Source organism: Dichotomopilus funicola (genome assembly GCF_033296635.1).
Source record: "Dichotomopilus funicola strain CBS 141.50 unplaced genomic scaffold C8A04scaffold_45, whole genome shotgun sequence".
NCBI lineage: Eukaryota > Fungi > Ascomycota > Sordariomycetes > Sordariales > Chaetomiaceae > Dichotomopilus > Dichotomopilus funicola.
This window is the reverse complement of record NW_026944066.1, coordinates 263,926-276,046: the sequence shown is the minus strand read 5'-3', so window position 1 is coordinate 276,046 and position 12,121 is coordinate 263,926. Positions and strand designations below refer to the sequence as shown.

At 57.9% G+C, this 12,121-nt stretch overlaps 5 protein-coding genes across 5 annotated transcripts; 3 read left to right on the top strand and 2 right to left on the bottom strand.

The window, feature by feature from the left end:
* Positions 1–10: 10 nt before the first annotated feature.
* On the top strand, positions 11–3,775 carry C8A04DRAFT_30048 (uncharacterized protein; the record flags this gene model as incomplete). The annotated part of the gene is made up of 2 exons (XM_062781236.1): positions 11–739; positions 815–3,775. Coding segments are annotated over 2 exons (3,690 nt in total), but the record flags the coding sequence as incomplete, so codon positions are not given.
* A 1,014-nt stretch (positions 3,776–4,789) lies between these two features.
* C8A04DRAFT_30047 (actin cytoskeleton-regulatory complex protein END3-domain-containing protein) lies at positions 4,790–6,084 on the top strand (the record flags this gene model as incomplete). Its single annotated transcript, XM_062781235.1, has 2 exons — positions 4,790–5,261; positions 5,336–6,084. The coding sequence occupies 2 exons, from the start codon at positions 4,790–4,792 to the stop codon at positions 6,082–6,084; spliced, it is 1,221 nt and encodes a 406-aa protein (XP_062635789.1).
* A 228-nt stretch (positions 6,085–6,312) lies between these two features.
* C8A04DRAFT_13245 (uncharacterized protein) lies at positions 6,313–7,500 on the bottom strand (the record flags this gene model as incomplete). Its single annotated transcript, XM_062777637.1, has 2 exons — positions 6,313–7,332; positions 7,393–7,500. 2 exons carry the CDS (start codon positions 7,498–7,500, stop codon positions 6,313–6,315), a joined length of 1,128 nt encoding a protein of 375 aa, XP_062635788.1.
* A 1,711-nt stretch (positions 7,501–9,211) lies between these two features.
* C8A04DRAFT_30045 (acyl-CoA-binding protein) lies at positions 9,212–9,654 on the top strand (the record flags this gene model as incomplete). The annotated part of the gene is made up of 3 exons (XM_062781234.1): positions 9,212–9,305; positions 9,365–9,432; positions 9,502–9,654. 3 exons carry the CDS (start codon positions 9,212–9,214, stop codon positions 9,652–9,654), a joined length of 315 nt encoding a protein of 104 aa, XP_062635787.1.
* Positions 9,655–9,940: 286 nt separating this feature from the next.
* C8A04DRAFT_38361 (tyrosyl-DNA phosphodiesterase I) lies at positions 9,941–11,804 on the bottom strand (the record flags this gene model as incomplete). Its single annotated transcript, XM_062784211.1, has 3 exons — positions 9,941–10,072; positions 10,121–11,248; positions 11,352–11,804. 3 exons carry the CDS (start codon positions 11,802–11,804, stop codon positions 9,941–9,943), a joined length of 1,713 nt encoding a protein of 570 aa, XP_062635786.1.
* Positions 11,805–12,121: the final 317 nt, after the last annotated feature.

The following is a 12,121-nucleotide window of genomic DNA, read 5'->3' as shown; positions in this document are numbered from 1 at the left end:
GGAGGAGGAGGAGGAGGAGGAGGAGGAGGAGGAGGAGGCTGTCCCGGCTCCGGGTTCTGCTGCGGTTGGTGCTGGTGGTGGTTCTGGCTCTGGTGGTTCTGCTGCGGCTGGTTCGGGTGGTTCTGGCTTGGGCGGTCCTGGTTTTGGTGCTCTGGGTGGTCCTTTGGGAGGAGCCGGCCAGCGTCTCAGTGGCCGCCGTGACGTCGCGGGGAACGAGTTGCTGGTGCGGCTCGACCCCCCTGCCAGAACCCTCAACCCTCTGCGGTTGAGGTCTGGGGCGCCTCCGCGGTCGCTACCGTCGCTGCCGGTTCCTCTCCGGGTTCCTCGCCCGGTCGCTCGCGAGCGGGGAGATGGGGAGGACGACGACGACGAGGAGGATGACGAAGAAGAGGAGGAGGACCAGGAGACCAGGGTCCGAGTGCCGCCGTCGCTGGGATTGCACCCAGCCAACTACACCGTCAAGGGAAGGACCGGAAGGCGGTACTCGGCCCTGGACAAGTCAGACTGGCCGGAGTGGGAGGCTCTGCACGACGCAGGTGTCCTCCCGGAGGCCTCGCTGGCGGTCTTGACCGAGGGCTCGGCCGTGCCCGACGCGGCGATGTCTCTGGGCCGCGAGGAGGTGGAGGCCGCTGCGGAGCGGGCGGATTTGTTTGGCTCTGCTTCTGCTAGGCCTGTCTTTGCCGAGGAGGATAAGGATGGGGACCTCGGGTTTGGCTTCGGGCTCGGCCTCGATTACGGGGTTGAGCGCCCCTTGCCGTTCTCTGGGGGGGGTCCTCTACCAGCCTGGTTTACTAATGAGACGACCGATTTCTAGGAAGAGTTTAGTCGTCAGCACCAGGTCGGTGAGAGGGCCGACCCTTATCCCAACGCACCGGATGAGGAGCAGGCGCAGAGAGGATGGCTTCGTGGGCTGTGGGAAGACGACTCGCCCCTGGAGATGTTCGCCGACGTTGATTCTCCCGTTGTCGACGTCCAGCAGCCCGCGGCCGCCCAACCTGCTGCCGAAGGAGAGCAGGAGAAGGAGAAGAGCGTGGAGGAGGAACGCGCGGAGGACCGTACCGAGAACCCCGCCGAGTTGACCAATGCCCAGCAGCCCGACCCCGAAGAGGAGGCTGCCTTCTCCGACGACGCCGACTCCAACGCCCCGAGCATCGCCGAGATGCTCTCTTTCCAAGTCCCCGCGGTGCGGCCCCTAGACCCCGAACTGGCAGCTTCCGTGGCCGCGATGAGGGCCAGGTACGCCACCGACCGGCACGTCCGATTCATGGACGACCCGCTCGGAGATGATGACGAGGACGACCTCGACAATGCCAACGCCATCACGGTTCCCGCCCGCCGCCGTGTCAGTCGCCCTGTCCGCTATGAAGATCCCGGCGACAGCGAGTACGACCCGACCCAGAAACGTCCTCGTGTTCGGGCTGCGACTCGGTCCGGGACTCGAGCCCCTAGAGTGCCTACGGGCAGACCCAGAGGCCGTCCTCCCCGTTCTGGCTTGGCTGCTGCAGCTGCAGCTGCTCAGACTGCAGCTCAGATTGCTGCCGAGGTCGCTGCCCCGGTTGTCCCGACTCCCTCGACTGTTGCGACTGCCCCGACCGCTCTGACTGTCCCGGCTGTCCCCATTGTTCCGGCTGTCGCGACTGCTCCGATTGTCCCGACTGTACCGATTGCCCCGACTACCCCGGCCGCCCCGACCATTGTTTCTCCCCCCGCCCCGGCCACTGTTTCTGCGCCCAGCCCATCCCAGGGAATGCCTGCTCCTCCCCAGTCGGCTCCCACTACCACCACGCCTGGGGCCGCTGGGGAAGAGACTACCAAGGCACCCGAGGAAGCAGCCGCAAAACCTGCCCCAAAACCACGCGCCAGCAGGAAGCGCAAGTTGCAGCCCGACGACGACGACCCCAGCGGCCGGCCCATCAAGCACATGAAAGGGCCCCGCGGCAACCGCCCGGCGTATTCATGCGACGGAACTAAGCCGATGCGGTCGACCGAGGGTGAGGAGATGACCCGCGCCGAGTTCAACGAGCGCTACAAGCCCACGGAGCTCCAGTACCGCCCAGGCGGTAACACGGGAGGCGGCGTATTTGTCGTCATCGCCACGGGGGTCGTTTGGTCCTTCATCCAGACCCCCAGTGACGGTACCGCGAAGCCGCCATCGAGGCGTTCCACGGCTGCGAAGAAGGCGGTTGTGGCCGGTGCTGCTGGTGCGGCCGGCGATGGTCAGAATGCTGGGACGAACCCAGCTGATACCACAGCTGAGACCAAGCCCGCGGAGACCAAGAAGCCCGCGAGGCGGGGTCGTGGTCCGGATCTCGGGAACGGGGCTACCCACGTTGCCGACCAGCTCGGGAACCCCAACAACACGCCGCTTTGGGGTCCCGCGCCCATGGCGCCGATGGATAGCCTCTCCGGGCAGGGCACCCTCGTCGGCTCCTCGCAGCCCGTGGCATCATCCTCCACCACGGGTCCTGCCAGTGCGCCAGCCAAACCTCCTCCCCGCAAGCGGCCTTCGCGGGCCAAGCCCAAAGATGTCCCCACCACCTCCGATGCGACCACCACTGCGGGAACGGGCACTGACGGAGCAGCGCCCAAGGTCAAGATCCCTCGAGGCCCTCGCGGCCCTTACAAGCCCCGGAAGCCGAAGACGGCACCTGCGCAGCCGGGAACCACATCACCAAGCGCGCCGTTTCTGCCTCCTTCTGCGGCAGCTCCTCCGACTCTGCCACAGAGTATTACTCCTGTGCCTGTCCCGGTCATACCGGGTGTGGGACAACAGTTTGGACAGCCCTTTGGTCAGCATGTGGGACAGCATGCGGGACAACTTTTGGCGCCCACACCGGTTCACGCGCCGAACCCGTTCATGGCGCCTACTCACCCTCCCGCGCCGATGCCGACTCCCATGGCCGCAGCACCCGGCCCCAAGGGCCCATATCACCACGACGGGTTCCAGCCGCACCCAGGCCCAATAACCGGGCACACGAGCACAATGCCAGGAAACAACATGAGCGGGAACAACAACAACAACATGCCGCGAAGCAACAGCGTGCCGACCCAGCACAGCAACATGCACGCTCCTCCTCATCTGCTCCCAGCCCAGCCCATGCTGTCAGCACCTACCACAAGGCTCCCAACCCCCAACACCCCCCCGGCCCCGTCCAACATGATGATGCCCACACCAAACCTCGTGCCAGGTCCTGGGAGGATGCCAGCCCCTGGCCAGGGCATGGTACCTCCCAGCATGCCCGGCCCCGGTCAACCGATGTTGCAGTACCCGTACCCACAGCACCTGCAGCGTCCGCCCCGAGCTCCCGTGCCGAGACCGAGGTCGTTACCGAAGCCGCTGCCTATGCCGATGCCAGCAGCTGGCACCCAGCCTGTGTCTGGCTCCGGCCCTTCACCGCCTGCTTTGGGATCCGTTCACACTCACGGACAGCCAGTTCACCATGCTGGACCTGTTCGAGTTCATGCTCACGGACAGGTTCACGTTCACGCTCCGGGACCCGTTCACGCCCACGCCCACGCTCACGCGCCCAGCCCAATCCCCCACTTCTCAAACCCCCGCGTCGCTGAGCTACACTCCCGCTGTGTCCTGTACAACGTAGCCGGACGTGACCGGTTCAATTCGGATGCTGAATTCCTCCAGTATGCGGAGTCCATGCTGGAGTTGTTGTATCCGGATATTGGGGGACGCGGTGGTGGACAGGGAGGGTATCAGCAGCCGCCTCAGCCGCCTGCGTCGTTTGGCCGTGGGGGTGGTGGGCATGAGTCGTTTTACTAGGAGGGGGGGTTTTACTTTTCTTTTGTTTTTGTTTTGAGTTTCGGTTTGTTTCCATGCTGGTTTTTCTGTTTTTGTTTTTCTTTTCTGCGGTGGATTAAGTTATGGGCCGTGATGTTTTTTTTCTTCACGGATTTTCATTTTCTCTTCTTGTCGTTCATTGACGGACAAACGGCTGGAAAGAAGAGATAACGAAAAAAAGTGTGATGAAAAGACGGAGAACGGAAAGACGGGACGATGGCAATGATAACGGACAAACGGGCGGGAAACAATGAAAACGGGCGAACGGGCCGAAAGAAAGGTTAACAGACAAACGGACAGAAAGAACGGATAACGAACGAACGGGCCGAAAGGATGGACAACGGGAGGACAGCATAAAAGAAAAAAAAAAGAAAAAAAAGGACAACAAGATTTGGAAGGTTGATGATTTTGCGGTGGTTTGGAGTCACTGATCGGACAAGCGACAACAGGATGAATGAGACAGGATTTGATGATGCAGGACAGAGGAACAGATTGAACACGGTGGAGGGACGTTTGGGAAGGACAGGAAAGACGCCATTTGGCCCCCGGAGAGCTGGGCGATTGTTGGTACTAAAACCGTGTATACTAGAACCGTGTAACTCGAACGTTGTGTACAAATACGGCAGATTTTATTATGTCTTATGCAGTGACTGCAGTGGTTGAAGGTGACAAGTAAAAGGGGCCTCTGCCGAGACGTCACAATCCGGAACCTCTCACTGAGACAGGGGTATGACAAGGGCCTCTACGGGGAGCAAGGTCGAGAGCTGCGCAGCTGCAGTGGTCCCACTCTAAGCCACCCAGCAACGTCAACTCGAAAGAAACACCAAACCGAACATCGCAACCCAGCCAACTCCCCCTGACTCGAACAGACGTCGCCGACTCCTATTTCTTCGACATTTATTCCGAATTTCCCAAGAAAACCGACCAATTACCCTACCGGCCGTTCTCCGCCCCCTCCTCGATCGCCCCGACTTACCCTCGACCCCCTCGCCCACCATGGCACCCAAGATCGAAGCGCAGGAAATCGAAACATATTGGAACATCTTTGCAACAAGGACAAATGGCGGAAAATTCCTCACCGGCGAGCAAGCCGCGCCAGTCCTCAAAAACAGCGGGCTACGGGATGACCAACTCGAACGCGTATGGGACGTAGCCGACGTCGACAACGACGGCAACCTCGACTTTGAGGAGTTCTGCGTGGCCATGCGCCTGATCTTCGACCTGCTCAACGGCGAGTACGCCGACGTACCCACCACACTCCCCGATTGGCTCGTGCCAGAATCCAAGGCCCATCTCGTCCAGGCCAACCGCGCGCTCACGGGGAAGGCGGTGCAGTTTGAACAGGTCGAGGACGAGGACGACTCGCTGGGGCTTAAGGACGGGTTTGATTGGTATATGAGCCCGGCCGATAAGTCCAAGTACGAGCAGATCTATCAGGAGAATCGCGATATGCGCGGTGAAATAGCCTGTACGTCTCACTCTTATCCCCCTATTTACCGAGCTGCCTTCTCTATTTTGCGTGCTAACTCTGACACCCCCTAGTCTCCACCCTCCAAGACCTCTACGACTCCCTCGACGTCCCCGACACCGACATCCGCTCCGCCTGGAACCTCATCAACCCCTCCGCAGGCTCCTCCATCAACAAAGACGCCTGCCTCGCCTTCCTCCACATCCTCAACAACCGGCACGAAGGCTTCCGCATCCCCCGCACAGTCCCCGCCTCCCTCCGCTCCAGCTTCGAGCGCAATCAAATCGACTACCAACTCGACAGCGCCCGGAATAACGGCTCCTCCAGCTCGGCCTCGCAATCCCGCTGGGCCACCAAAGCCGACGACGAGACTAGCACGGGCCGCAAGGCAAAATTCGGCGACCAATACCTCACCCGTCTCGGGCGCAGCGGTTTCAAAGCTGCCGGCACTGACTTCAGCACGGCCAAGACCGATGCAGATTGGGAAGAAGTCCGGCTCAAGAAGCAGCTAGCCGATCTGGATGAGAAGATTGCGAAGGTTGAGGCCGGGGTTGAGAGGCGTAAGGGTGGGAAGCGCGATTCCAAGCCGGCGTTGGTGAAGCGTGAGCTGGAGCAGTTGTTGGATTACAAGCGGAAGCAGCTGCGTGGGTTGGAGGAAGGTGACGGGGGTGCTAAGTCGGCTGGTGGTGGGCTGAAGGGTGTGTCGGAGGATTTGCAGGTTGTAAAGGAGCAAGTGGAGGGGCTAGAAACGCATCTACGGTCACGGCAGGACGTGCTGGAGCAACTGAAGAGGGAGATTGAAGACGAGAAGGCAGGACGGTAGGAGTAGCAAACAACATGGGTGCGTGGATAGGTGTGGGGAGATAGGACAATATCATGCCAGACTGCACTACCAGATGTGGGACGTCTTCGACATTACTTTCTAAGACAGATCTATTTATCGCTGTCGACCACATTAAACAATCCGCACGTCTCCGACTGTATCCTTCTTCGCACCTGGGGTATTCTCAAGTCCTGACACCATATAACACATCCAACCCGAAAAACCGCTCTAAGCCACACTCCCATCGATGTAGCTCTTCAGCATGGGGACTGCCAGCGTGCGACCCTTGGCAGCCCACACCATCAAGCTCGGCATCCGGATCGAATTGTTGATGCGCCCAACCCCACGACCACGGCCGACGGCGCATGCCAGGACGTCCACCGGTGGACCCTTTGCCACTGTCGGAGCCTTATCGGTGAGCACTGCCTCCACATTCTTGGCCACGCTGGCCGCCTGCTTCTGCGTGATGAGGAAGCTGGCCCGCGGCTTGCTGATAACGTCGCCGGCCGCCCACACGTTCTCCGTCCCCGTCACCCGCAGGTACTCATCCACGATCACTGACGGCTGGCTGTCCTGGCTGAGGTATTTGGCCGGGATGTACCCGACGTTGGGGACCAACCCCGTGGTGGATAGGTACAGGTCCGTGGTGATGGTCTCCCCGTTCGCGAGGGTGACCTCCGTCTTCCCCGCTGTCGCGGCAGACGGGGTCGTCTTCTCCACGAGCGCGTTGTACCGTACCGTCACGTTGAGCTTCTTCAGCTCACTGGCCGCCGCATCCGCGACCGGGTGGCCGCCGATAAGCTTCTTGCCCGAAGTGAGGAGTACAATCTCCTTGGTCTTGCCGTACTCGTAACCCAGCTCGCCCGCCACTTCAATGCCGGTGCTGCCTCCGCCGCCGATAACAATGTGTTTCGCTTCGCCGACCCGGGCGGCGATGCTGTGCAGGCTCTCCACCACGTCCTTGTAGGTGCCAGATGCCTTCCAGGGCGACTCGGGGTCCGACGTGCGCGCACCCGTGGCGAGGACCAGCTGGTCATAGGGAGTGTGGGTGACGCTGCCGTCGGGAAGCACGATTTCCACCGTCTTCTTGTCAAAATCGGCCGCAGTGGCGGTACCAATTACCAGTTCATAGTTTGCCACCGGGTAGCGCGAAAACGCCTTCTCGAGGGGTTGGAGGATATCCTCATCTTTGAGCTGACCGGGGATAATCGCCCTCACGGACGCAAGGTTCCAGTACAGGTGCGTGTTCTATGGGCTCCGTTAGAATGCAGCGGAGTCTAGGGAAAGGATCAAGTGCGGCGCCCGTACCTTGGAAACGAGGATAACCTTCACGTCCTGAAGGGATTTCTTGAGGAGAGCGTGGGCAATGTGAAGCCCGGCGTATGAGCCTCCAAGGATAAGTACCGTTTTGCTCATGGTTGCGGTGTGACGGTGTGGCGACGATTTGTTTGAGTTACGAGGAATCAAACACAATTAGGGTGGGGGACTTGGAGTGATGATCTTGGGGTGATGGCTGGTAACTTGTTTTGGGGGGTTCTTTCCCGTTTTATATGCTTCGGCCAACGCACCTACCTCTTCTCCCGAGCTCGACGTGGCTTCCAGACCGATCCACAAACCCCCATGCTCCTTAGGCGCAGGGCTTCCAGTTTAATCTGTTCTTCTCGGGAGAAACGCAAAGTCCCTGTGTGACGGAACCCATGCGTCTGACATCAACGTTAACTCGGGCGAGACACGGTATCCTAGCGACCGAATACAGACGAGCAGCACCCAGAGGAAGGGGCTAGTCGCCCAAAACCCTGCAGCAAAGTGACCGCTTGGGGCGCGAGCTAGCCAATGAAAGGCCTCGGATTTACCTAGGATTCGGACATTGAAGAGACCTCGCACTTTAGTCAGGTTGCTAAGCTAGAATAGTCAGCAAGAGGATATGACTGATGAGGAGCAAAAATCTAAAAACGGGAATTAATAATGTTTTTAAATGCTATGTCGTACTCCGTATTCTATGACCTACATTATTTTTCTTGAGCTAGAGATCCAGTGCTTCACGGAGGTTGGGAAAGTGCAGATTTGCGGCCCGCGATCGGCAAGCTCACGGCCCAGAAACTGTGTCTGACACCTGCGTGACACAGCACTGTTGTCACGCAAAGCTCGGTCCCAAGCACCAATGTCGCTCCCAGCACATCGGTCTTCCCCAACCTTGTAACTCGGACACGGAAGAGGCAGATAAACAAACGCGTGGCATTCTGAGGGGCGACAGAGGACTCGACCAGGGCGGCGCTGTTGTTCAATGGACCATGAGAGTGAGGGACACAAGAAATAAGAAATGCAGTTCGCTCGACCCAAGCATCTCTTGGGAAAATTGTACCCATTTACACACCATACGTGTGGTGTGGTTTGTAATAAATCTCCCGAGCAAAAACGTGAAGCAGCATTTCGGACGAGCTGCGGCTCGCTGGGTGATCCCAAAGAGACCCACCCTCTCAAAACGCTAGATTGAATCCGGTTAGTGCATGTCACCACCCCTGACGGAAAGAACCGACGACGAACATTCGGGACCGACAAACATGTGCGAGGAGGTTGATGAAGGAAACACGGAGTTGCTTGTTTCTGAAATTCCTTTTTAGTCTCGATTTTGCGCATTGCACCTTACTCCCTTACTGTAGACTATGTTTTCCATGTTTGAGGCTCGTTATATTTACGGGGAACCGTCCCCCTCTTTGCCGGACCTAGGTAGCACAAAATTTGGGAAAACCTAAGCAGAACACCGTAAATACCCTCTGCTCCTTCTTGATTGAAGCCAGCCCCATCAGCCACCGCCAAAGAAGCATCCCGTTGCAGGAAACTAGAGGAGCAAAAGAAGGCTCCCAGTTTGACCTGAGTTCCAGCTTTCATCAACTTGAAGCCTTGGCGGTGTGGGGCAATGACGCTCCAGACCTGGTCACAAGCTGCCCCTCCCTGCCGGCACAAGGAGGCCAGAGCCCCGCGCTTTCATGTGCCCTTGACCCCGCCATAGGAACCCCCAACAAATGCCCAAGTTCTCAACAACATCCAGAACCCCTTTCGCAACTCGGACCTCGCTCGCAACCTCAGACTCAACCACATTAAATTCACGCTAAAGATTCCCGCAAAAATGGCCACCCAAACCCCCGAGTTTCAAACGGCTGTCGTTGACAGCAAAAAGCTGACGTCCAAGCCGAACAACGAGGACCTCCTTGCGATCTACGGTTCGTCTGAAACGTGTGGCCTATTATGATTTGAACGCATCCTAATCATATACTCATAGCCCTGTACAAGATCGGCACCGGTGAGGACATTACAACCGCGGCCAAGCCTGGCGTGTTCGACCTAAAGGCAAGCCCACCTACCGAACCCCAACTCGCCACAGCTGGAAGACGCATACAAGACTGACACACAATACAGGGCAAGGCTAAGTATAACGCCTGGAAAGCCGAAGTGGACGAGGGCACAACGCCCGAGCAGGCGCAGGAGAAGTACGTCGCTAAGGTCGAGGAGCTGAAGGAGAAATATGGATACGACGCGGCCAAGGAACCTGAGGCGGTCGGGGCGCAATAGATCCACAAGCCATTTGGGCAGTAGGGGGTAATATGGATGAAGAGGCTCGTAGAGAAAGAGTTATCGGTGTTCCGGTGCTGAGGTCTCTACTTTGTGTGTGTGTGTAGCACGTCTAAGCTCTTTCGTTCGGTTGCTCCGGTATGCCTCCCCATATAGACTACTACGCGGCTTTTCGTTTGCTATCTGGCCACCGTCGGTCTTATCGGCGTCCAAAACTCCTATTCCGTAAACATCACGGGGTAGACTTGGTCGGCATCGCATCGAGACGAGCTAAAGCAAAATGCAACTAACCGTGCCTCCACACCTGGCCCCTCCAATCTGGTTCCAAATGGTTCGCGGTCGCTACCCACGGAACCTCCCCATCTCCATACTTCTGGAGCGGTAGGCTATACGGCATTCGCAGCGCCACCACTGTTTTCTGCCCATCTTGATCTGGCTTCGCATCCTTCGCCGCCTCCTTGTTTACCTCCTCACGCTCTCCCGGCCAGTCCGTCAAAAAGCTGCCCTGCATGACCGCGCCCTTCTGGTACAGTTCCGGCCAGACGAGGACTCCAAGTTCATAAGAAGCGATGCGTACCTCCCCGGCAGCGGTGGCGGCCTCGCCCCATGCTTGTTTAGAGAGGTTGGCGGAAGTGAGAAGGGCCCAGTCGATGATAGGCCGGTGTTCGGTGCTCTCGGATGATGGTTCGACGAATCGAATGTAGGTCTTGATGTGGGGAGCGGCCCTCTTTCGGCCAGCTTCCTGGATGGTTGTTGAGTCGCTTCCGGTGTGACTGCTATTATTAGCATGGGTTGGGTTGCTGTTGATGTTAACACCGTGCGTGGAGTCGTTGGCCCAGTGGTGGAAGATGGGTTTGAGATAGGCCAGCTGCTTGACTTGCTGAGACGATTGGATCTTGGTGTGAATGGAGCCGCCGGAGACGTAGCCTTCGAGAGACTTTCGGATCTCATCGGGTGTGGGGAAGACGACTTTAAAGTTTGGTGACTGGGGGAGGGTCGTGGTATTGCCAGTGGTGCTTCTCTCGCCACGAAGAGCGCGAAACAGAGTGTCCTTGAGCCAGGTATCGGTTGGCCCAAGGGTGGCAATGGATGAAATTTGAATGGCAATGTCTGATTTTTCTTTAGATACGGGCACCGCCTTCAGGGCCTGCTGCATTGCCGCCCAGCCCCATCTCGTGGGCGAAGGGTCGTTGAGCTTGTGCCTTCCGGGCACACTGCCGATGAGTGAACCTCGTATCGACGAGAAGTCATATTTCATTAATTGCTCAATGAGAGGCTTGCAAGTGGGTTTTCGTTTATCGTAGGCCCGCAGGTAGTTGAGAAAGTCGACTTTGAACCTCGCCCCGCTACCAATTGTGGTTTCCGCTGGCTCGGGGTCTTTGTTAGACGTCTCCCGGAGGGACAAGTTTGGTGACACCCAGACGGCTTGGGTCATGTTGGTCCAGTCTCGAACTATCATATTAGCCGTGTGGATGATAATTTGGGCAGTCTCATCATGCCGGAAGAGGACCATCATCTTGGTATGGTGTGTGCCGAACATCTCGGGCATGAAGGCATTGCAAAGTTTGACGTTGGGGAAACGAGATCCCACCTCCTGATACTCGTTAGGACATCTACGAGAAACAGGCAAAAGAGCAACACATTGACGGAGAGGAACGTTTTGCGATGGCTACAACTAGGGCAGTGATCTCGCCTACCTCCAACTCTAGTCTGTGGGCGTCTTCCTTTTTCCAGAAGCCGTGAACCACGTGGACTTTGACGAGATGTCGAACGTCTTCGTCAAAGGCGGACATCAAGAACTCGATATCATGAAGGTAGTTGAACTCCCAACATTCAGCGATTAGTGGGTCGCCTAATATGTCCTTGAGGGAGATGGCGTCCTTATTCATCTCTGGTGGCAAGTCCCGGATTTTAGTCAGTTGAAATGGTGATCTAAGCGTCGACACAAGGGGGGGCGTCGATGCGGTCGATGGCGGTATTGATTTCCCATTTGATGCTGGGGGCACTAATCCCACCGCCGGTTCTCCTTCAGCAAGCCGGCGCTTTTTCAAGGGTGGGCTAACAGGGTGTGAGAGGGAAGCGGGAGTGGCAGGACTCCTCGTTTCGTCACCGTGAATGGCAGAAACGGTCCTTTTGCTAGAATGATCCATTTCCGACTTCGAACATTCGGTGCTGGCAGATCTTGCATTTCCGTTTGGCGGAGCTCCGTGTTGTTGATACTTGGGTTGCGGTTGCCTGTCGGGTTGACTTAAAGTGGTGGGGACACTTACTATGTACGATGTACACTCGACGACTCGGCACTGGCTGCCAGCTGCCAGATTGGTTAACGTGCATGGAAGCTGTTCAGACGTTCTTGGCTTCCTTCTAGCCATGTGCTAGAGGCTTGGCACTTTAGACTTGGCGCCTTGGAATCAAGGCTTCAAGCCTGCGGCCAATGGACCCTGGCCAGACTGCACTGCTGCAGTGA